The sequence below is a fragment of the Aspergillus costaricaensis genome (genome assembly GCF_003184835.1).
Source record: "Aspergillus costaricaensis CBS 115574 unplaced genomic scaffold BO79scaffold_20, whole genome shotgun sequence".
In the NCBI taxonomy this organism is placed as follows: Eukaryota; Fungi; Ascomycota; class Eurotiomycetes; order Eurotiales; family Aspergillaceae; genus Aspergillus; species Aspergillus costaricensis.
The window spans coordinates 283,411-305,104 of record NW_020291820.1 but is presented as its reverse complement, the minus strand read 5'-3'; the positions used below and the strand labels follow the sequence as shown (position 1 = coordinate 305,104).

General features: G+C 50.4%; 4 protein-coding genes across 4 annotated transcripts; 2 read left to right on the top strand and 2 right to left on the bottom strand.

Moving 5' to 3' along the window:
• Window positions 1–456: 456 nt before the first annotated feature.
• On the bottom strand, window positions 457–4,289 carry BO79DRAFT_175251 (cation channel family transporter). Its single transcript, XM_025679783.1, has 2 exons — window positions 3,839–4,289; window positions 457–3,779 (listed from the first exon to the last, which is right to left on the bottom strand). Exons 1-2 carry the CDS (start codon window positions 4,107–4,109, stop codon window positions 670–672), a joined length of 3,381 nt encoding a protein of 1,126 aa, XP_025538431.1. The 5' UTR covers window positions 4,110–4,289; the 3' UTR covers window positions 457–669.
• A 2,431-nt stretch (window positions 4,290–6,720) lies between these two features.
• BO79DRAFT_268682 (DUF4246 domain-containing protein) lies at window positions 6,721–8,974 on the bottom strand (the record flags this gene model as incomplete). Its single annotated transcript, XM_025687133.1, has 1 exon — window positions 6,721–8,974. The coding sequence occupies exon 1, from the start codon at window positions 8,839–8,841 to the stop codon at window positions 6,721–6,723; it is 2,121 nt and encodes a 706-aa protein (XP_025538430.1). The 5' UTR covers window positions 8,842–8,974.
• A 535-nt stretch (window positions 8,975–9,509) lies between these two features.
• On the top strand, window positions 9,510–10,518 carry BO79DRAFT_209673 (phosphotransferase enzyme family protein). Its single transcript, XM_025682645.1, has one exon. The coding sequence runs from the start codon at window positions 9,597–9,599 to the stop codon at window positions 10,434–10,436; it is 840 nt and encodes a 279-aa protein (XP_025538429.1). The 5' UTR covers window positions 9,510–9,596; the 3' UTR covers window positions 10,437–10,518.
• A 3,211-nt stretch (window positions 10,519–13,729) lies between these two features.
• Window positions 13,730–20,917, top strand: BO79DRAFT_28849 (bifunctional carbamoylphosphate synthetase/aspartate transcarbamylase). Its single transcript, XM_025688689.1, has 3 exons — window positions 13,730–14,626; window positions 14,686–20,684; window positions 20,739–20,917. The coding sequence occupies exons 1-3, from the start codon at window positions 13,903–13,905 to the stop codon at window positions 20,793–20,795; spliced, it is 6,780 nt and encodes a 2,259-aa protein (XP_025538428.1). The 5' UTR covers window positions 13,730–13,902; the 3' UTR covers window positions 20,796–20,917.
• Window positions 20,918–21,694: the final 777 nt, after the last annotated feature.

Here is a 21,694-nt window from a genome sequence, read left to right as displayed (position 1 = left end):
GAAGTAGCACCGAAACCAGTTTCTGTGCGTCAGAGTTGTCCCCGAAAGATGAAGAAGGGGTGAGAAGAACGCGAGAAAGTGTGGCGAGGGAAAACAGAACGATAATTTTGCGTGTTCGTGAACTTCCACTGACTGTGGCGGAGATTCACGTTGTAGTCACTCGGTATTCACTGACAGAAGTGACAGCAAACTGGGAAGACCCTTGCATATTTCCAAGCCCGGCTTCCTCAATGCCGATGATAACCATTAAGCATGGGTATTATTTGTATACAATAATAAAGATGAATATTAGAATGTGATTCGGAATAGTTCAGGGGAGCAGAGGCACAGAAGAGCCATGATAAGGTGTACAGTCTGTACAAATACACATACTACTAAATTATTAAACGACCATCCCGACGTGGTTCTAGGGATGCTTCATTTTTCTGAATTAGTAACAGAATGTGTAATCCAAGTCACATTCCCACCACTGATAACACATGTATGTGACAACAAAGGGAAAGACATGCCCGTGACCAAAAGGTAGCGGAAGGGTATCAGATACTCATAGTTCGTGAATCATTGAAAGTCGTGAGACAGCCAGCCCAAACATATTGTACATGTAAGTCCAATCAGATACAGGAAGATCGTAATTTGAGAGCTTTGAACGCTCAAACAGCTGCACCAAACTTAAAGTTTTTCATCCCCACTGGCTTCATCTCTGCGTTTCTCGAATGCCAGCTCGTCCGACCACTGCCCTTCGCTGCTCGTCTTGCTCTTCCGAGATCCTTGGAGATCCTTCTTAGGCTCCTTCTTATCTGGACGACGCTTTTTCTTCTCACGCTGGACGCCTCGTTGTTCATCAACCCGGCTTTCGCTCCGGCTAGTTCCTCCACGTCGGAGGTCTTTCACTTCCTTGATCACCTCACGGAAGCCTTCTTCGATGTTGTTCATCCGTGCCAGTACAAGCTTGCTGAGCATATCCTGACTACTTGGGCTGTCGGGACGTCGGATATTACCTGTTGCATAGGCTATTTGTGTAGTGAGGCTTGAAGGAACACCGCCTAGAAAACCGTTCGCTATCGCCTTGTTGTCCCCCAGGTCTGAGCCTAAGCCATCAAGGATGGACGCTTGACGGCGCCGCTGGAAGTGTGAATCGGGGACCGAAAAGCCACCCACATCCGGAACAGACATCGGATCAGATCGGGTCATGGTCACGTTTCTAAGCCTGCTACCATTCGCAATATGTCTTTTCAGCGTCCACTGATCTGCAGAGGTAGACAGGACAGGCCCGCCTGCGGGATCAGGAGTCTCCGCTCTTGGCCGGACAGGGCTTGGTGAAGCTTTGGCGGCTTCGTGATCGTTATCTGAAGGGATCGGGTTGTACAGCATAGTGGCGCCCGAGTAATTTCGCGTGTGGTTCTTGATCCGCCGCGCGGGACTAGTCTTGCGAGATTTGAGTCGGGCAGTTGATGGCCGAGAGCTGAAGTGCTTGGGTGGCGTATGAATCGGACTTTGTCTGGTGGTCTTGGGCGTATCGTCCTCGGAATCCAGTGCACCCGATCTCTGTTCTCCAGCCCATCCGCCATTGTCATCGCTTGTGAGTTCATCATCACCTTCCATACCCGTAACTCGCGATAATTGCCTGCTTCGCATTGGAGTCAAGAAATTTCTCCCATTACGTGGTGTCGCAGGCGAGGATGCTACATGGGGAGGTTCAGCATCGGATGTAGCGGAGTGATTCGTTTCGGTAAAGTCGCGCAAGCTCCTGGTGAACGTCCGGCGAAAGCCCGTCCGGCCCCGGGGAAATCTCTCGAGCCGCTCGACCTCCTCTGAGTCTTGCTCATCAGGGGGGTTGACCGAGCCCGATCCCATAGTCTGCATCCACTTGTTAACGACGCTGTGGCTTCCTCTACGATCAAGGGCGGCGGCAGGACGTCTAGCTGTTGCGTCTCGGAATGGTCGTCGAAACACCTCGTCCAGAGCACGATCTTTCTGGTATGTGGCAACTGATGGTTCTCGGACGAAGGGTCGAATCTGCGAGCTGAAAGCCCTAAATCGACGCCGGGCTCGAAAGCGGTCTGATGAATCACCTCGAGATGTCGATTCAATTAAGTCGGTTGAATCGATGACCTGAGAACTCAGTATCGCTTTCTCATAGAAACAGATCGTAAATAGGATGGGTAAGTGAGTAATCTTGATGATCGTGCGGTTAATCCGAACGAATTCGCGGAAGGGCACGAAGTAACGGAGTGGGGTGATCAGCCAAGCAAGAATATTGGTCGGGGCGACATAAGAGAAAAGTGCGTCCGACTTGACCATAGAGATTGTGTTGACGGCGAAGAGAAATTGGTGCTCCTGGTTGGCATTCTGCACAATACTCATGAAGGAGTTCGTCAAAACAGTGATGAGGATGGTGACAACGACGAAGTGACAAATGAACAGGAACACTGTCAAGATGAGTTTGCCCAGCATATTATATTCGTCCCAAAGACTCCATGCTGTTGGAGTAAAACCCATGAGCATTTGAAACAGGGCATACGCGACAGCCCCAGGAGAATGGTCATCGCTGTTGCCAAATGCCTGGGTGAAAGCAACGAAAAACCCGCTACAGGCAATGATAATCAGAAGGAAAACCGCGATAAGGTCGGAAGCCATGATTCTAAATGCGATAAGCAGCTGAGAAAAGTAGCGGTAGTGGTCAAGAACCGAGAAAAGTCGCGGGAAGAGAAGGACTGCATTCGCGGCCAAGATGTCATACGCTTGATCTGCTACAATGTGATTGCGAGTGTAGGGCAGGATGACACCATAGAGTCGCATGCAATAGTAGCAGAAAAGGAGGAAAAGGATACCGAGATCAAAAAGATTCCAAAAGCTCATGAGATACAAGCTGAAACCTTGCTCGTTGAAACCGACAATCTCGTCGAGCATGAAGCCAGCGCTCCAAAGCCAAAAGATAACCTCCAGCGGAGTAATTTCGAGGCGACGTTGGTTCAACACAGCCAGGAACAATCCCAGCAGAACCGCGAATGACAAAGTTGACAGGAACTGCCTGTATCGAGGCACACGTAATCGTGAAAGTTTGAACAATGAGGCATCCTTTGGGTTGTAAATCGTGACCGAACGTCGAAGTCCAGATGCGTTGGGCTGTGGCTGACGATGCGACGTGCCAAGGGGAGAAGGATCAGGAGCGGTACCATACTGCAGCCTCCCATTGTTCCTGACTTGTGCGGGCGAGCGATGGAGGTAATCAGATGCGGAATGGAAGACAATCGTGCCAGCCCATATCGCTTCAAGTTGTTGTACCACCAGGGGATGTGACAAGAACCGTTTCGCCTGAGCGCGGATGGCCACTTCGAGACAAGAAACACGAGCGATAGCAGGACGTTTGCTTCCTGGAGTCGAATACCAGCCAGGTGCCCGATCGGAGCTTACAGTTGCCGTTGGCGTCTGACCGTTGAGAGGATAGAATTCGTAGGAAAGCGCGTCAATCAATTCCCGCGTCGAATATTCTCTCAGCAACTTAATAGCGAGAAGCTCGCTGACCATGGCTCTAGTTTGGCTCACGCCGCTGTTGCCGGGATTCAAATGGACCTCCTTCGAGAACTGGAGACAGTTCGTTATCAGCGCATAAAGTGTAGCCCGGGAGAAATGCAACGTTCGAATCTTCTGCTGAATAGGCTTGACCAAGAATTGGGATATTTGTGGCGAGCGCAATTGGTCCCAGGTCAGGGTGGTTTCGCATCGAGCAACAATGAGAGGACGGATGGCATGGGTGATGTCATAAACCGGCAGAGTGTCTAAAAAGTCAGCATGCGAACATAATTGAGATTTTGAATGATAGGGCGAGTATCTGTACCTAGATGCGACGCCGAAAATATTGGAAGGAGAGGCGTGGACTCAACGGGTTCGTCATCTTCTTCGTCGGCATCATCTTCAGATCTTGCGCCAGGCCCCTCATGGGTGCCGCTGTATCCGTTGATCTCTTCATAGCCTGGCTCAAGGCCTCGTTGAGGTGCGTTATTCTGTAGAAAAGGCCATTGGGAATCGCGAGTTGTGTACGGCGATGAGAATGGCGACCGCTCTGCATAGACTCGTCTTTTCTTGGGGCGCAAAAGGGAGGCAAGCATTTTGGGAATCGTCGTCCCCTGAAGTCTCAGCAACAATGGGCGGGTTTATAAATTGCCGTCACTGCATGTTGGGGACGCGCCAGAAACAAGGCAGAAAAGGCAGAAAAAAAAAACAATGCGTCACTCAGAACTGAGCAAAGAGAAGGCCTTAAAAGTGAGGAGGGATTTGTTGGAGCAGTTAATCCAAGGTGGGCAAGAAACCTGGCAGGTTCGCGTGATTCACGAGGTATTTTCAACGGGGGGAGATAAGCAGGGAGAGCTGCCGAAGCGTTGAAACGATTTGCTCCCAAAATTAACGCAGCCCACATGCGCCTGCAGTGAGTGCAGCAGCGGAGGCGGCGATCGCAGGGAATCAGACGAGCTCGAGAGCTAGCGTCCGATAAGTATTCCGCACCTGAATTGTCATTGGCGTGGGCTTTAGATCATTGGAACGGCACAATCTGGCCAGACCGCTAACCGACCCGTTAGTCTAGCTCATGGTGAAAAAAACATCGTACTTTTTTTCCGATGTACGTACTAAAAAAACTCCCACTGATCATAAGATGGAGATCTCTGGGAACCCCGCCACTTTTCTTTATCGGAACAAGTATGTGACGGTGCGGGTGGCAAACAACCTTACCATTTATAGTGATAAAGAATGTCTATCAATGCATTGCGCAAGGGATGATACCACTTGACTGAGTTGAATTTTTCAGATCATCGGTTTTCATCATGTTTTAGTCAATTACTATACGGAGTAGAATATCTGCCTCTACGGAACACACATACAAAAAAACATTCTCGAGCTTATTCATATTGTAAGTATATTATTACAGGTGAATTTTATACCTCGCTTAGACCTGTACTGATAGGTTAAGAATTCTCTTTTACACTGCAATCATCACAAAAAGAAACGGAAGTTTGTTTCTTTATTCCTTGTTAATTCTCATGCCCTTTGACACCCACTGAAGCAGGACCGAGAACTCATGATCTCTAAATTCAACTATGCATATGACTTACAACAAATGCACCTGATACTGAAAACAACCCCCAATTATTCAATGAAATCAAATCAAGCGCAAAAGCAACATTACGCAAACAGGGAATTCTCATTTTGACCAGCAACCAGAGACACACTTTGAGCGCCACGCAGCATACATATGTGACACTCTAAGAAGCTTGCATTAATGAATTACCGGTGCAAATGACCGGATAGATTGATAAGCAGTCAACTCCGACAAGACCGATTACTAGTTCTTTCGCGATACATTTATCTGTTTAAGATCTGTGGGATGATTGTGCTACAAAGTATAATCACCATTGTATTCCAGACAACGTCATGCTTCAGATCTGTATGTACAACTCTATCCCAAACCACGGAACCTTCGAAAGCAAGCTAGTATTGTTTCAAGCCTACGCATTATATACTACCAAAGTCAATCATCCTGATAAAGTTACTCTAATGTACTCACTTAAATTGGACTTATTCGAACATACCTAAATAAATAGCTTCTGAGGCAATAATCTCAAAACTCAAAATGGCCGATCACAGCCACATATACTATGATTTACACTTCGATATAGGCGTCATCAAACTAGCTTCTGAGTAGACGACATAAAGTCTACGGCTTAACATGACGTCGTGTATGGTAAAGTCGTAGATATAGTGATCGAATATTGACAATATATTTATACGACTATTCGCGACAGATCCACTATCCTCTTTTATACGGTGCAGTCGTGTCATCGAATATTAACTCAAGGCACAATGTATCCAACCTTGTATATATTCTTCTCTCTTCTAGCCGTCAATTTACTTGTCTACGCCCTACAAATCCCCTACAACAACCCCAATCGCACTTGACCTTCTCCGATGATAATTCACTATCCATTTTCATCAAGGACGCTGACAGTTATATACTCGACAAATCAACGCTCGACTAGGGTGCATATGACTACTTCATCAATCCCCTAGGCAAATACTTGATTACCCCTAGTATCTTCTAATCGGCAAATCCATCCGTTCCGTATCTGCGAAACACCCGAAATTTCGGAAAAGGTGGACGGGTATGTCCCAGGGACAAGCTTTATCTACTTCACTTTCGCGGCATTGTACTACACTAGGAAAAGCGGAGAGTTGTTGCTGGGTTTGGTTGCTACATTTTCATATATATCTCTGCTTCTGGCTATGAGGGGCTGGTGGGATCTTAGTTTTGAGTGGAGAGTGTGGAGTATCTCAAGGGAGTCAATTATAAGGAAAATGGTTTTGAAGTCGGATCATCTTGTCATAAAGGGGAATAAATCCCATACGGTTGTGGTACATTAGATTGATTTGGGATGTTATCGTTGTTGTATGAGCTGAGATTGCTTGGAACGTACTCCCAGTATCTATGGCATGTCGCTTGCTTTGATGTAGAATGACTTTCTGTTCCCATAAAAGGACTTTTTTACCTTTTTAAGTTAGGTTTTCCGATGCTATTTTGCAAATGGGAAGTTGTAAGCGCTATAGTTGGCGCCGTCTGAACGCCGTCTGGTGCGCTTGAACAAATCGAAACAATTCCGGCGCTAGATATGCAGGCGTTTGACGCCTATTTCTATTTCAGAGACACTAAGTATGGCCCTGCAACAGCGTCTAAGGGGACTCATAACCGGCCTCGGACACTAGATTGCTCAAATATCGTGCTCTCTCTTCATTGTAGGGGAGACTATCAACGAAATGGTGTCCCACGCACGAATCAATGACCCGCCGCACGCGCTCATGCTCAAATAGCAATTTTATGCGTAGCTCTTCGGCATCTTCTGCGGACATTGGCCAGTCTTTCACTTGATCCATTACAGACCACACCATCTCCAGAGGTAAGCGTTGATCGAGCCGAGCTGCCTGTCGGGCTGCAGCAGCCCACCACTCATGTTGCTGCGGAGGAACATTCTGCGTTGAACAGATGCGATAATGTGGATCGACGAGCCGAAGCTTGATCAAGGTTAGATTTCCCGGCTGTCTGGGGTCCACTAAGCGGAAGGGCTCGAGCTTCGATCGATAGGTATTGGGCCAGCTGAGAAGACGGCCCTCTGCGAGCGGGACCGACCCGAAAGTGTGCAGTGCGCGAGGGGGTTCCTCCTCGCGCCGCTCCCAGGAACTTACATCATAAACTGCGGCAAGTGCCTTCGGCACCTGACACTGGAGCTCTGAGGCGTGAAGTTTGTCCTCGTGCTCGAAGGCCAAGCGGACTTGGGTGAGGTTCTTGCACTCCACAACATACAGACTGGTGGCTGCTATGCGGTCGTTGCGGAGCCCCTCGGTGTGGAAATGCTTCTCTCCGTTATAGATGGGATTTTCGGGGTGTATTTCGATGCGGGTAATTTCCACTACAACCTGCAAACCCTCATCTTGAAACTGCTTCTCTAATTGAATAGGCTTGCGGTCATGGTGTAGCGGATCCGGGCGTTTGCTGATTCCCTGCGCGTGGATCGCATGTCCTGTAAATTCACCCCGCTTCCACTGTTTGTACGAGAACGAGACACCGGGTTCTGGGTGGTTGAACCAAGCTCGACGTGTGCGTTTGAATGTAGCGATCCAATAAACGTGGTTAGGAACATCCCATTGCTCAGGAGTGAGCATTTCCAACAAATTGGCCGGTTTGTCAGGCAAAGGCTCTGCCTGCTTCCACTTTGGTGGCTCAGGGCCTTCAATGTACTCACGGGCTGTATTGCGCAGGGTCTCCCACTCTTTTGAAGGGTCAAGTTGTAGCTGCCTGCGTGGATGGCGATGTAGGGCATCGAACAATTTGTGCTCTCCTTTATAGTCATGAATCTCGCATCCATATGTCAGGATACGTGGTGGGCGACAGCCACGGGTATTGCCGTAAAATAGGATCTCATTCCAGGAAGGAACGGAGCTTGCTATGAGGCGTTCAAGACACCTATACAGTTTCTGGTGCCTTCCCGGGTGAAGGTTATTGACGTATGAAGTAATGCGAACATTCAGGGGGTCAGTCCCATTGAACTGCACTTCACAAGGAAGCCATTGGAAGCGGTTCGACCAGCAGCTCTCCGGTCCGCCCTGACCAGGCCTGCGATCCAAACGATGGGGCCGGTCTTGGTGAAGACCCAGGGGATGAGGAGGTAGCTCTCCAGCAGGTTCGTCGGCCGAACCCCAGAGGTAATTGTTAAGGGAAGTCCGTCCCTCATGAACCAGGACTCGAGATTGATCATAGACAAGGGGATACAAAAATGGATCCACCAAGCGATTATATTGAATGTAGGGTCTGGGCTGCGGGTGTGGGGCCACCAGTCGGTCTATCTCCGCTTGGACGCCTTCTCTCAAAGACAGGGACAGGGACCCTTGATCTGACAGATACACATCGGCATGACACACAGCCGAGGAACTGTCAAAGACCAGGAGGCGACCGGTTTCTCGCCACGTTTCTGCTTTATCGCGCAGTTCCGCCAGGCACCATTCCCATGCAGCGGTGCTGATCAAATGACCATCCGGTCCTTCTGTGGCCTCGCGGTACCATTGCGCGATCTGCATCTCATCTGGATCCAGTACGACAGAATCCCATCCAGGTTTCTCCGTGACCTGTTGCATGAGACGAAGCATGGCCATCTCCCGCTTGGTCAACCGAGGTGTGTGGCGGTAGTCCAACAACCCATGCGCAAAGCGAGCCTCTGGCGGGAGCTGAAAGTCCAAGGGAATGGAGCCGAAGCCAGGCACTTGAAGAGGGCCTTCCCCGTCATTGGTAAGAGTCGCCATTACTGAAGGGTTCTTCGCTGGGAAAATCAGTGCGCTGTGGTCTCGCTCGCAGGAGACATGAGCCTTGTGACCCTGGTCTAAATAGTGTCAATTTCCTCCAAAACCCACTAGTGAGTATCAAGTTAGCCTTGGATATCTAAGCCTTATGCTTGCTCTTTCCCCGTTTTGGATCCATCTCCGACTCCCTAGGACACACTTGGTTAAGCATTAATATATAGAATAGACAAATCAGGTGATGTGGGATGTGCAATGCCTGCGAGTGAGATCACTATCCCGGTTCAGCGTGGGTTGACAACGTGAACGAGAATGCCAGCTAACATTTCAGCTGGACCTTCTCGACTCCAGACGAGTAAAGAACATAAAGGAACTGGGGTCCGGGATTAACAGTGCACTAAATATGTTCATTGTAAATATGCCACAGCTTGTTCAATATTTGACACTAGGTCAGCTCCAAAGTATCACATTTTGGGATGTTTCCGAAGTAAGTAAGATACCAGTTGGGTTATTAGAGTTCATTAGGAATTTTTTAAATAATTTCTCTAAAGGTATACTAATCTTTTGTCACGTGTTTGTGCTACTAATCAAGGGTCAGGGTCTCTCTAAATCTTACTGGCCGATTTTCCCCCTCCTTATTAGCTGCTCACCACAAACTCAACATAAACAAAACGCCGAATTTCCCCTGCTTACACCTGCCCTTGTGCCATAAACCTGTATCCTTAAAAGCACAATATACCACAGAATACAAATAGTAAAACATGTCGAATGAAACCGCCCCTGAGACCCTCCGCCTACCAACCGTCCCCGAGATCGAAGCTGCAACAGAGCGCCTAAGCATGTCCGATGCATACGACCAAGTCTTCCGCGTGGGGGAGCGCTTCGCAGTAAAATCAGGCTATGGCGTACCTCTCATCGAGGCTGAAACCATGAAGTTCCTCGAAGACAACCAAGTCCCAGTTCCAAAAGTCCATGCAGCTTTTAAGGACCCAGACACTAAGAAAACTTATATCATCATGGACCATGTCCCTGGCGATACCCTTGAAGCACTGCTGCCATCGCTTGACTCGAGCGAAAAGGCCACGATATGCAAGTTAATCAACGACGCAATCACGAAGCTACGGAGTATACCGTCGCTAGATTACTTCGGTATGGTGAACCGCCAACCCTACCTTGATGGAGTTTTCTGGACTGTCAATGACGATCCAAAGATCTCTGGCCCCTTCACAAGCCAAGAGGCCTTTAATTCTGCCATCATCGAAAGACTCCGGCAGATTGAATCAGAGCAATACATTCGCTTGTTGCGACCCATGATTGAACGGACTCTGACCGGTCACCGTCCGGTTTTCACTCACGGCGACCTTCAGCCGAAGAATATCATGGTCGAGAGGCTCGGAGTTCGTGACGGATGTCCGGACTTCAAGATTACTTTACTGGATTGGGAGGGTGCTGGGTGGTTCCCGGAGTACTGGGAATTCTGCAATGCGACGATCGCCTGCAGGTTTAAACCTGCTTGGCTTGACCTGGTGCCTGATATTTTGGAGCAGTATTCGTTGGAGTTTCTTATGATGCAGGTGGTGTATGCTGCGGTGTTTTATTAGGTTGGGAAGGGTTGGGGTAGACATGCATGTTGATTTAGGATATGATGACACTAAGGGTGCGTAGGGTTCTAGTATATTTTTGGGAGAACTGAGGATTAAGTAGTACTCTATGAAGTCAATGTTCGAGACAAGGGGTGACAACTGATCGTAGATAGTAGAGTGTAGTAAACTAATCTAGAAACACAGTTTGAGTTCGAGTTTACCTGCAAGTCTTCGTATAGTGCAGTGCTTATCTCTCGCCTATGGTATGCAGTTACTTCTAAATTACTCGCTCGGAGAATAGCTGCGCTCACAGCGGTACTACAGAATCCTTGGGGTGTTCCGAGATCACTTCAGGACCACATCAAAACCTGAGACGAGATGAATCATAGGGGTTAGGTCTGAATTGCTACTCAAAATACTGCTGTCACTCAAGGAACGAGAGCCAAATTCCACTCCTGTGCAATCTATAAAGATAGGTTAGAAACATTCGGACATGTTTCTCGACTTGCCTACTCATCACCCTTGGCCAAGCAATTTACGGTTCAATAAGACGCTATACATCATGGCCAGATGAACTATACTTCCTCCAGATGCTAACACCATCAGATAAGAAGCACTTTCAACTGCTGAATAAGATGACAGCCTTGACTTCCAAAGCCTACGGTCGCAGGCTGTCGCTCACTTATGCCCACGTGTACTGTACCTCGCAAGTAGCCTGATTTATAGGTCTTTTTTCTTCGCCACTATTCCTTTCGCGAAGAACCTCGAAGATTGTTGGAACAGCAGACCTTAAGAGGCTTTGAGTTGGTAAGATTTGATTGATCTCAGACTGCCACTCTCACCTTAGTCAAATAATAACCAAGATGGAGGCCGATACAGACATGTAGGCTCCATTCTCAATCTGACCCAATTACGACTCATTCAGGGAGAAATCGCGAATCTTTTGCGAAGTCTGGATCCTCGCGGAGGTCATTCTTTCTCCCCATTACTCATTGTTTTGATACCTTGCCTTCAAGTCAATGCCGGCTTTCCAGAGGCACCAGTAGCAACTGGTGAATTATGGGCATGTAACAGAGGACTTATCTCGGCCGATAAGACGAGACTTAGTATTGATGCAGGAATCTCGAAGATCTCGACCCCAGACCAAGATAAGAGTCTACCCCAATATCCGTAATGCCTGAAACCTCGATGAAGGCGGGAAAGTATTTCAGAAAGTAGCATAACATGCAAAGTGAATTGTGCCGTGAGGAAAGCTGTCGCATCACCAGCTCCTCGGATTCGTCTTAAATGCCTTACCATCTCTGTTAACCATGGGCAGCCACCAAATGAAGTGTTTAGCGTCCCGGCGAAAGGCAGAAGGGCTTGTCGGGAACGCGGAGCATGAAATCTTAGATTATGCGGCAGCTTCCAGTAGAGCCATCGGGATATGTCTAAATGTTCGAGCCAATGTGCTCGAGACCCACGCGAGTCAGTCATCTCGCGGTAGTAAACGACATATGACATGCTAATCTCTCGGACGGGGCGCGAGGAGTGACATACGACCTTTTTTCAGCTATTGCCAAGGCGCAAGTTTTGCGAATCAAGGGAAGATCGAAGAAAGCCCGAGGAAATAGTATACAGTCTGTTTAGAGACTTGGTGTGAATCTGCAGCTACTTCAAGGAGGTTGGGGAAGGGCAGCGCTTCTATTAAGGGACGCTGCCACCTTGCCGCTTTACGTAGAATATCGGACATTAGGCAGGGAGTCTGGAGATTGAATCACAGTGTGCGCACTTGAATCAAACGAACTTGGAGAACGCACAACCACATGCCTTGACATTGACTCTCCATGCGCTTGATCCGAATGCTGCAGGACACAAATAGAATGCAAAATGGGTCTCATAGTCACAAGTCGAGAGCAAATGCTAGCATCATAATAATCCGTATTTCATATATCCACAGAAGCGGAGGTATCATAGTGTCCTGGGAATTCCGATAGGGCTGAGACATGGAAGATATTATATTAAAGCGGTGTGCAATTATATATAATATGTCTTCATTTTCTCCGCGCTTAATGCAATTGCGGACCACGCAATATGATACATAAGGTCCCTCAATACCGTTTGAAATAGAATAGTATCACATAATATAAGAATGAATGAGATGACATTGAATATTCTACATGGTAGATAGATGGTTAGGTTGTCAACTTGTTCATTAATGCAAGGAACCCGTCCAAAACGCCAATAATGCGGGAACGGAATAGCCACATGATGCGGGGATTTTAGGGTAAAATAAAACAAGGAGCTCGAGCAGATATTGCATACAGTCTACAGATTATACAGCGGAAAAAGAAGGTTCAACGCAGTAGCTGTAAGATGCTAAACTCTTTGTTCCAGAAGGTACTCAACCAACGGCATCCCACCGAAAGGCCGAAAAAAGTACACTTTCCGATAACGGGTTGGCATTGAGTTTGCTGAAAGCGCCAATCGGGCCGATGATTGGAGGGAAGTGAAGCCAGGCATCGGACCGGATCCAGAACCAAAAGCCAAGGCAGAGAAACCGGGTAGGATACTAGCGCTCACCGCCTGCAGTGGCCACAGGCTGCAAGCGTGGTCGATCCGTGTGGCGAACTTTCGCCCAAAGAACCAATTGACTGTGACGGAGATGGGCCATCTCGGCAGTTTTTTTTGGGGCTGGTGGCACTAACAGGCAGGAAGGTCTGTGTGTGCGGCAGAACCGCTCTCTGCAACCCCCTCCACCGAACTGCAATCCTCCTACGAGACTAACCTAGAAAAGAGCCTTCTGCTTGCGATGACCTCACTCGGTTACACATTGGTGGCTGTTGTCCCGTCTAATCCTCGTCAGGGGATGTACTCCGTACTAAGGATGAGTTGTAAGAGGGGGATGAATGTCATACTGATCAAAATCAGTCCCTCAATTGAAATATCAGTAGTAAATCAGATGTAAAGGAAAAATGCCATTCACGCTGTGACGGATGAGTCAATGCAGCAATTGGAACTCGGGGAAGGGGAAGGGGAGGAGGGGGATGGAACTTGACTGGCTCCGGATTGCGGACAGGAATTGCTTAGACTCCATAATTAGCAATGGAAAGAAAGCAAACGAAGGCTCCCAGTGCTCAACCCCCTCAAAATCCCCAAAAAATGTCGAGAAAAATTTTCTTCGGAGGCGGTCAGGGCCAGCAGAACGGCCCATGATCCCCGGATCGGTGAGTTCAACAGCCCAATGAGAGAGCTCCATCAAGCCCGCCGTACACAAAATTTTATTCTTGAGAATTCTTCTTTCTCCTCCTCTCCTCTCTCTTTCCTATATTCTTCCTCCTCCCGTGCAGAAGCAGCAGAATCACTCTACTCCCTCCCCTCTTGCATCTTTCTCAAAAGGGTCTTGGAGGCTGCTGATGCTACGGTAGAGAGAATACCCCCCAGTCATACAGTCCCCGAGAGGACCTTTTTCCCCTCCCCCCACATACACAGTCACCACACCAGAATGCCGCAGTCCGCTGGTCACGAGGAGGCTGCCCTCCCCTCCTCCCCTCTCTCTGGAGGCGCAGTGGCCTACAACCAGATCAACAAGGAATTGCAGCCGCTTCCCCCGATGGAAGCTCACAATGGGGCCGTGATCCCTCCCGCTTCGGCTCCCTACCGGGGCAGCAATGGGAGGATGGTCGCCGTCGAGCTTGAGGACGGCACCGTCTACCAGGGCTACAGCTTTGGTGCCGAGAAGAGTATCGCCGGTGAATTGGTCTTCCAAACCGGTATGGTGGGATACCCAGAGTCCATCACGGATCCCTCGTATCGGGGCCAAATCCTCGTCGTTACCTTCCCCCTCGTCGGTAACTATGGTGTCCCCTCCCGGGAGACCATGGATGAGTTGTTGAAGACTCTTCCCAAGTACTTCGAGTCCACCCAGATTCACATCGCGGGTCTGGTCGTTGCTACTTACGCCGGAGAGGAATACTCCCACTTCCTTGCTCAGTCCTCCCTTGGCCAGTGGCTGAAGGAGCAAGGTGTTCCTGCCGTCCATGGTGTCGATACCCGTGCTCTCACCAAGCGCATCCGTCAAAAGGGTAGCATGCTGGGTCGTCTGCTGCTCCAGAAGTCTGAGACTGTCAGCGATGCCACTGTTATCCCCACGGAGAAGGACAGCTGGAAGCCTTTCTTCGAACAGATCGAATGGGTTGACCCCAACAAGAAGAACCTGGTCGCCGAAGGTAGGCACCCGACTCACAAACTCAAGCGATAATGATCATTTCTGACTTGTATATGACAGTGTCGATCAAGGAACCCAAACTGTTCTCCCCTCCCGAGAATGTCGCCCTCAAACACCCCTCCGGTCGCCCGGTGCGTGTCCTCTGCTTGGACGTGGGTCTGAAGTTCAACCAGCTGCGCTGCTTGCTTGCCCGCGGTGTTGAGGTTCTCGTCGTTCCCTGGGATTATGACTTCCCTACTCTTGCTGGAAAGGACTATGACGGTCTGTTCGTCTCGAACGGTCCCGGTGACCCGGCTACCCTTGCCACCACCGTCAACAACCTCAGCAAGACCTTGAAGGAGGCTCGGACTCCTGTCTTCGGTATTTGCTTGGGTCATCAGCTGATTGCTCGCTCCGTCGGCGCCCAGACTTTGAAGATGAAGTTCGGTAACCGTGGTCACAACATTCCCTGCACTAGCATGCTCAGCGGAAAGTGCCATATTACTTCCCAGAACCACGGTTATGCCGTGGACTCCAACAGCCTCCCCGAGGGCTGGGAGGAGCTCTTCGTTAATGCCAACGACGGTAGCAACGAGGGTATCCGTCACGTCAGCCGTCCCTTCTTCAGTGTGCAGTTCCACCCTGAAAGCACCCCTGGTCCCAGAGATACCGAATACCTGTTCGACGTCTTCATCAACAGCATCAAGGACACCATGGCTTCCTCGGACGCTCTTCAGAAGCCTGTCTCTTTCCCTGGTGGCGCCAAGGAAGAGAACATCAGAATCGCTCCTCGCGTTTCCGTGAAGAAGGTCCTGATCTTGGGTAGTGGTGGTCTGAGCATTGGCCAGGCTGGTGAGTTTGACTACTCCGGTAGTCAGGCCATCAAGGCCCTGAAGGAGGAAGGCATCTACACCGTCTTGATCAACCCCAACATTGCCACTATCCAGACCTCCAAGGGTTTGGCTGACAAGGTCTACTTCCTTCCTGTGAACGCCGACTTTGTTCGCAAGGTGATCAAGCACGAGCGCCCTGATGCCATCTACTGTACCTTCGGTGGCCAGACCGCTCTGCAGGTCGGTATTCAGCTCAAGGATGAGTTCGAGTCCCTCGGTGTCAAGGTCCTCGGTACCCCTATCGATACTATCATCACCACCGAAGATCGTGAGCTGTTTGCTCGCAGCATGGACTCCATCAATGAGAAGTGTGCTAAGTCCGCATCTGCCTCCAACTTGGAAGAGGCCATGGGAGTCGTTGAAAGCATCGGCTTCCCCGTTATCGTCCGTGCTGCCTATGCCCTTGGAGGTCTTGGCAGTGGTTTCGCCGATAACATGGATGAGCTGAGGGAGCTCTGCCTCAAGGCTTTCGCTGCCAGTCCTCAGGTGCTGATTGAGCGCAGTATGAAGGGATGGAAGGAAATCGAGTACGAAGTCGTCCGTGATGCCAGGGACAACTGCATCACTGTCTGTAACATGGAGAACTTCGACCCTCTCGGTATCCATACCGGTGACTCTATCGTTGTTGCTCCTTCCCAGACTCTTTCTGACGAAGACTACAACATGCTGCGTACAACTGCCGTCAACGTCATTCGCCACCTTGGTGTTGTCGGAGAGTGTAACATTCAGTATGCGCTGAACCCCTTCTCCAAGGAGTACTGCATTATCGAAGTCAATGCTCGTTTGTCCAGATCCTCTGCTCTTGCTTCCAAGGCCACTGGTTATCCTCTTGCCTTCATCGCTGCCAAGCTTGGTCTGGGTATCCCCTTGAACGAGATCAAGAACTCGGTCACCAAGGTCACTTGCGCTTGCTTCGAGCCTTCCCTTGACTACTGTGTCGTGAAGATTCCCCGTTGGGATCTCAAGAAGTTCACCCGTGTCTCCACCCAGCTCGGTTCCTCCATGAAGAGTGTTGGTGAGGTCATGGCTATCGGACGTACTTTCGAGGAAGCCATTCAGAAGGCTATCCGCTCCGTCGACTTCCACAACCTTGGATTCAACGAGACCAATGCCCTCATGTCCATCAAGGGTGAACTGCAGACTCCCTCCGACCAGCGTCTGTTTGCCATTGCCAACGCCATGGCTACTGGCTACAGCGTCGACGATATCTGGAAGCTTACCCAGATCGACAAATGGTTCCTGAGCAGGCTTAAGGGTCTTAGCGACTTCAGCAAGCTCATGACCCAATACAATGCCACCAGTGTGCCCAGGCCCCTTATCCGCCAGGCCAAGCAGCTTGGTTTCTCGGATCGTCAGCTTGCCAAGTTCCTCAGCTCCAACGAGCTGGCTGTCAGACGTCTGCGTGTCGAGTCTGGTATCATCCCTATTGTGAAGCAGATCGATACGGTTGCTGCTGAGTTCCCTTCGGTCACCAACTACTTGTACCTCACATACAACGCCTCTGAGCACGATGTCAACTTCGAGGACAAGGGTATCATGGTTCTCGGATCTGGTGTTTATCGTATTGGTTCGTCCGTCGAGTTCGATTGGTGTTCCGTGCGGGCTATCCGTACCCTTCGTGAACAGGGCCACAAGACGGTCATGGTCAACTACAACCCGGAGACTGTCAGTACCGACTATGATGAGGCTGACCGGTTGTACTTCGAGAACATCAACCTGGAGACTGTCCTTGACATCTACCAGTTGGAGTCCTCTAGCGGTGTGATTATCTCCATGGGTGGTCAGACTCCCAACAACATTGCTCTGCCCCTGCACCGCTTGAACGTTCGCATCCTTGGTACATCTCCCGAGATGATCGATGGTGCTGAGAACCGTTACAAGTTCTCCCGCATGCTTGACCGTATCGGAGTTGACCAGCCGGCTTGGAAGGAGCTTACTAGCACTGAGGAGGCTACCGAATTCTGTAACAAGGTCGGCTACCCTGTGCTTGTTAGACCTTCTTACGTGCTTTCCGGAGCTGCCATGAACACTGTCTACTCTGAGCACGACTTGGCCAGCTACCTCAACCAGGCTGCTGAGGTCTCCCGTGAGCACCCTGTGGTTATTACCAAGTACATTGAGAACGCCAAGGAGATTGAGATGGATGCTGTGGCTCGCAACGGTGTCATGGTTGGACACTTCATCTCTGAACACGTTGAGAACGCCGGTGTCCACTCTGGTGATGCCACCTTGATCCTGCCCCCGCAGGACCTGGATCCCGAGACCGTTCGCCGCATTGAGGAGGCTACCCGGAAGATCGGAAACGCTCTGAACGTCACTGGTCCTTACAACATCCAGTTCATCGCCAAGGACAACGACATCAAGGTCATCGAGTGTAACGTCAGAGCTTCTCGCTCTTTCCCCTTCGTCTCGAAGGTTATGGGCGTTGATCTCATTGAGATGGCTACTAAGGCGATGATCGGCGCTCCCTTCGCTGAATATCCTCCTGTTTCCATCCCCAAGGACTACGTCGGTGTGAAGGTGCCCCAGTTCTCCTTCTCTCGTCTCTCGGGTGCCGATCCCGTCCTGGGTGTCGAGATGGCCTCCACTGGAGAAGTCGCATCTTTCGGTCGTGACAAGTACGAAGCCTACCTCAAGGCCTTGATCTCCACCGGTTTCCGCCTTCCCAAGCGTAACGTGCTGTTCTCTATCGGTTCCTACAAGGAGAAGATGGAGATGCTGCCCTCGATCCGCAAGCTGCACCAGATTGGGTTCAACCTCTTCGCCACTTCTGGTACTGCTGATTTCCTGAAGGAGAACGGCGTCCCCGTCAAGTATCTCGAGATCCTTCCGGGAGAGGAGGAGGACATCAAGTCCGAGTACTCGCTCACTCAGCACTTGGCCAACAACCTGATTGACTTGTACATCAACTTGCCGTCCAACAACCGGTTCAGACGTCCTGCCAACTACATGAGTAAGGGTTACCGCACTCGTCGTATGGCTGTTGACTACCAGACTCCTCTGGTCACCAACGTCAAGAACGCCAAGATCCTCATTGAGGCCATTGCTCGCCACTTTGCTCTCAACGTGCAGACAATTGACTACCAGACCAGCCACCGCACTATCATCCTGCCCGGCTTGATCAACGTCGCTGCTTTCGTGCCCAACCTGATGGTTCCTGGCTCCCCTGACTTCCAGGCCATGACCAAGGCATCCATTGCCGCTGGTTTCAGCATGGTTCGCGTGATGCCTGTTGGTGTTGACGCTTCGGTCACCGATGCTCGTGCCCTGAAGATTGCCCAGCAGAATGCTGAGAAGTCCTCTTTCTGCGACTTCAACTTCTCTGTTGTGGCCACTGCTGACAACGCCGACCAGATCGGACAAGTGACGGGAGACGTGGGCTCGCTCTTCATCCCCTTCAACCACCTGTCTGGCAACATCAGCAAGGTTGCTACGGTCACCAACCACTTCGGTAACTGGCCGTCCAGCAAGCCTATCATCACCGATGCCAAGTCTACTGACCTGGCCTCCGTCTTGCTGTTGGCCAGCCTCCACAGCCGCAACATTCACGTCATGAGTGTGTCGTCCAAGGAGGACATCAGTCTCATTGCTCTCAGCAAGGAGAAGGGTCTTAAGGTGACTTGCGATGTTTCCGTCTACAGTCTGTTCCTTACGAAGGATGACTTCCCCGAGTGCAGCTCGCTGCCCTCGGTTGAGGACCAGAAGGCCTTGTGGGAGCACCTGAGCACCATCGATGTCTTCTCTGTCGGCAGCATCCCTTACCAGGTTGCTGGTGAGAAGAGCTCTCCTGTCGCCGGTATCGCCGAGACTCTGCCGCTCTTGTTCACTGCCGTCTCGGAGGGTCGCCTGACCGTTGAGGACATTGTCGCTCGTCTCTACGAGAACCCCAAGAAGATCTTCGAGCTTCACGACCAGGCCGACAGCTCCGTCGAGATTGAGGTTGACCGGCCGTACCTGTTCCAGGCACCCCAGGGTGCTTGGTCTCCTTTCAACGGCAAGAACGTTAGAGGGTCTGTGCAGCGTGTTGTTTTCCAGGGTAAGACCTCTTGCCTTGATGGTGAAATCATCTCCGATGCTTCCACTGGAACCGACATGTCCACCCACCGGATTGTGCCCGCCTCTCCTTCCGTGAAGGCCATGTCCCCTATGGTGCATGCTCGTCCCGAGAGCTCTCTCGACCGCAGACTGTCCTTCTCTGGAACTCCTCTCCGCCCCGGCCGCAAGCTTGCTGAGCAGGCCCCTGCTGTGGGAGAGCTTGGACCTCCTCTGTACACCCCCGTTCCCCAGGTGTCTTCCTCTCTCCTTGAGATGCTCTCTCGGTCCACCTTCAGACAGAAGCACGTGCTGTCCGTTAACCAGTTCACTCGGGCTGATCTGCACCTGCTCTTCACTGTGGCCCAGGAGATGCGCCTGGGAGTCCAGCGCCAGGGTGTGCTTGATATCCTGAAGGGCCGTGTTCTGTGCACTCTCTTCTATGAGCCTTCCACCCGGACGTCCGCTTCTTTCGATGCTGCCATGCAGCGTCTGGGAGGCCGCACCATTGCCATCTCCACCGAGCACTCCTCGACCAAGAAGGGTGAGACCCTGCAGGATACCGTCCGCACTCTCGGCTGCTACGGAGATGCCGTTGTTCTGCGTCACCCCGATCCCAGCAGCGCCGAGACCGCGGCCAAGTTCTCTCCTGTCCCCATCCTCAACGGTGGCAACGGCAGTGTTGAGCACCCCACTCAGGCGTTCCTTGACCTCTTCACCATCCGTGAGGAGCTCGGCACCGTTACCGGCCTGACCATCACCTTCACTGGTGACCTGCGTTACGGCCGCACTGTGCACTCGCTGCTGAAGCTGCTCCAGTTCTACGATGTTCGCGTCCAGCTGGTTGCGCCCAAGGATCTTTCCCTGCCCGAGGAGGTCCGCCAGCAAGTCATTGCCTCTGGCCAGCTTGTTGTGGAGTCTGAGGAGCTGACTCCTGAGATCGTTGCCCGCTCCGATGTTCTGTACTCTACTCGTGTGCAGAAGGAGCGCTTCAGCGATCTGGCTCAGTACGAGCGTCTGAAGAACAGCTTCGTCATTGACAACGCTCTTCTGAAGCACGCCAAGAGCCACATGGTCGTGATGCACCCTCTGCCCCGTAACGCGGAGATCTCGGAGGAAGTTGACTTCGACCAGCGGGCGGCCTACTTCCGCCAGGTTAGTCTCTCCCCCGCCCCATTGACTGAACATGATGCTGATGTTGGATTACAGATGAGATATGGTCTCTACTGCCGTATGGCTCTGCTTGCGTTGATTCTGGCGCCTTAGGTCATTTCGGGGTATTGACGAGTACTACGATTTGAGGAAACCCAATGATTTCTGTGGCGTTGTTTCACAGGTCTGAATGGCGACCTCCAAGCATCATGTGTGATTTACGTTGCGTGTTGCTTTTCTTCCTTTTTTTCCGCATTGGCTGGTGTTTTTCGAAAAGTTAAGCAGTGTTATACATATACCGCGTAGGCTGCGAGGCGATTAGAATGCCCGCATGATAGATTAGATGAATTTCCTTCCATGAACACAATCATCCCGTTATGTGTGATGTATGTGGTGTGTGTATTATGTATTGTGTGTGATGTGTGTGTGTGTTTTGTGTGTGTGTTCTGTGTGTTGTGTGTGTCGTGTTCGTTATGTGTGTGTTTTGTGTGTGTGTGGTGTTTTCTGTTGTGTTTGGCGTTTTCTTTGGTTTCTTTGGCGTGTTTTCTTTTCTTTCACCTTTTTTTTTCCTTTTCATTTCTTTTATCCTTGGGGTTGGATGGACTGACTTTGGGATTCTGGGAATACTGGTTTGGCGTTGGATTTTCGGGACCATTTGGGTGGGATGGACAACAACAAGAGATACCCCTGACGACTACTAACAAGTTACCACCGAGAAATGTTGATCATGTCTCGCAACAATAATATGATGATTATTCGATGCCATCTATCTCCATATTTTTCCAATTTCCATACCTTGTATACTTGTACTTCCAGCCTATGCTGGACAAACCTAACTATTGAGTATTATTAGTAAGAATGAGGGTTACTTCTGCATAGCGTTTCATACTTCCTACATAAATCACTATGCAAATTAGTTAAGATCAAATTATGCGCTTAAGAAACGCCGCCAACTGGTCTGAGCGATGAACCAGATATAATTTAGCATCGCAGCTCTCGACCGAGTGAGCCAA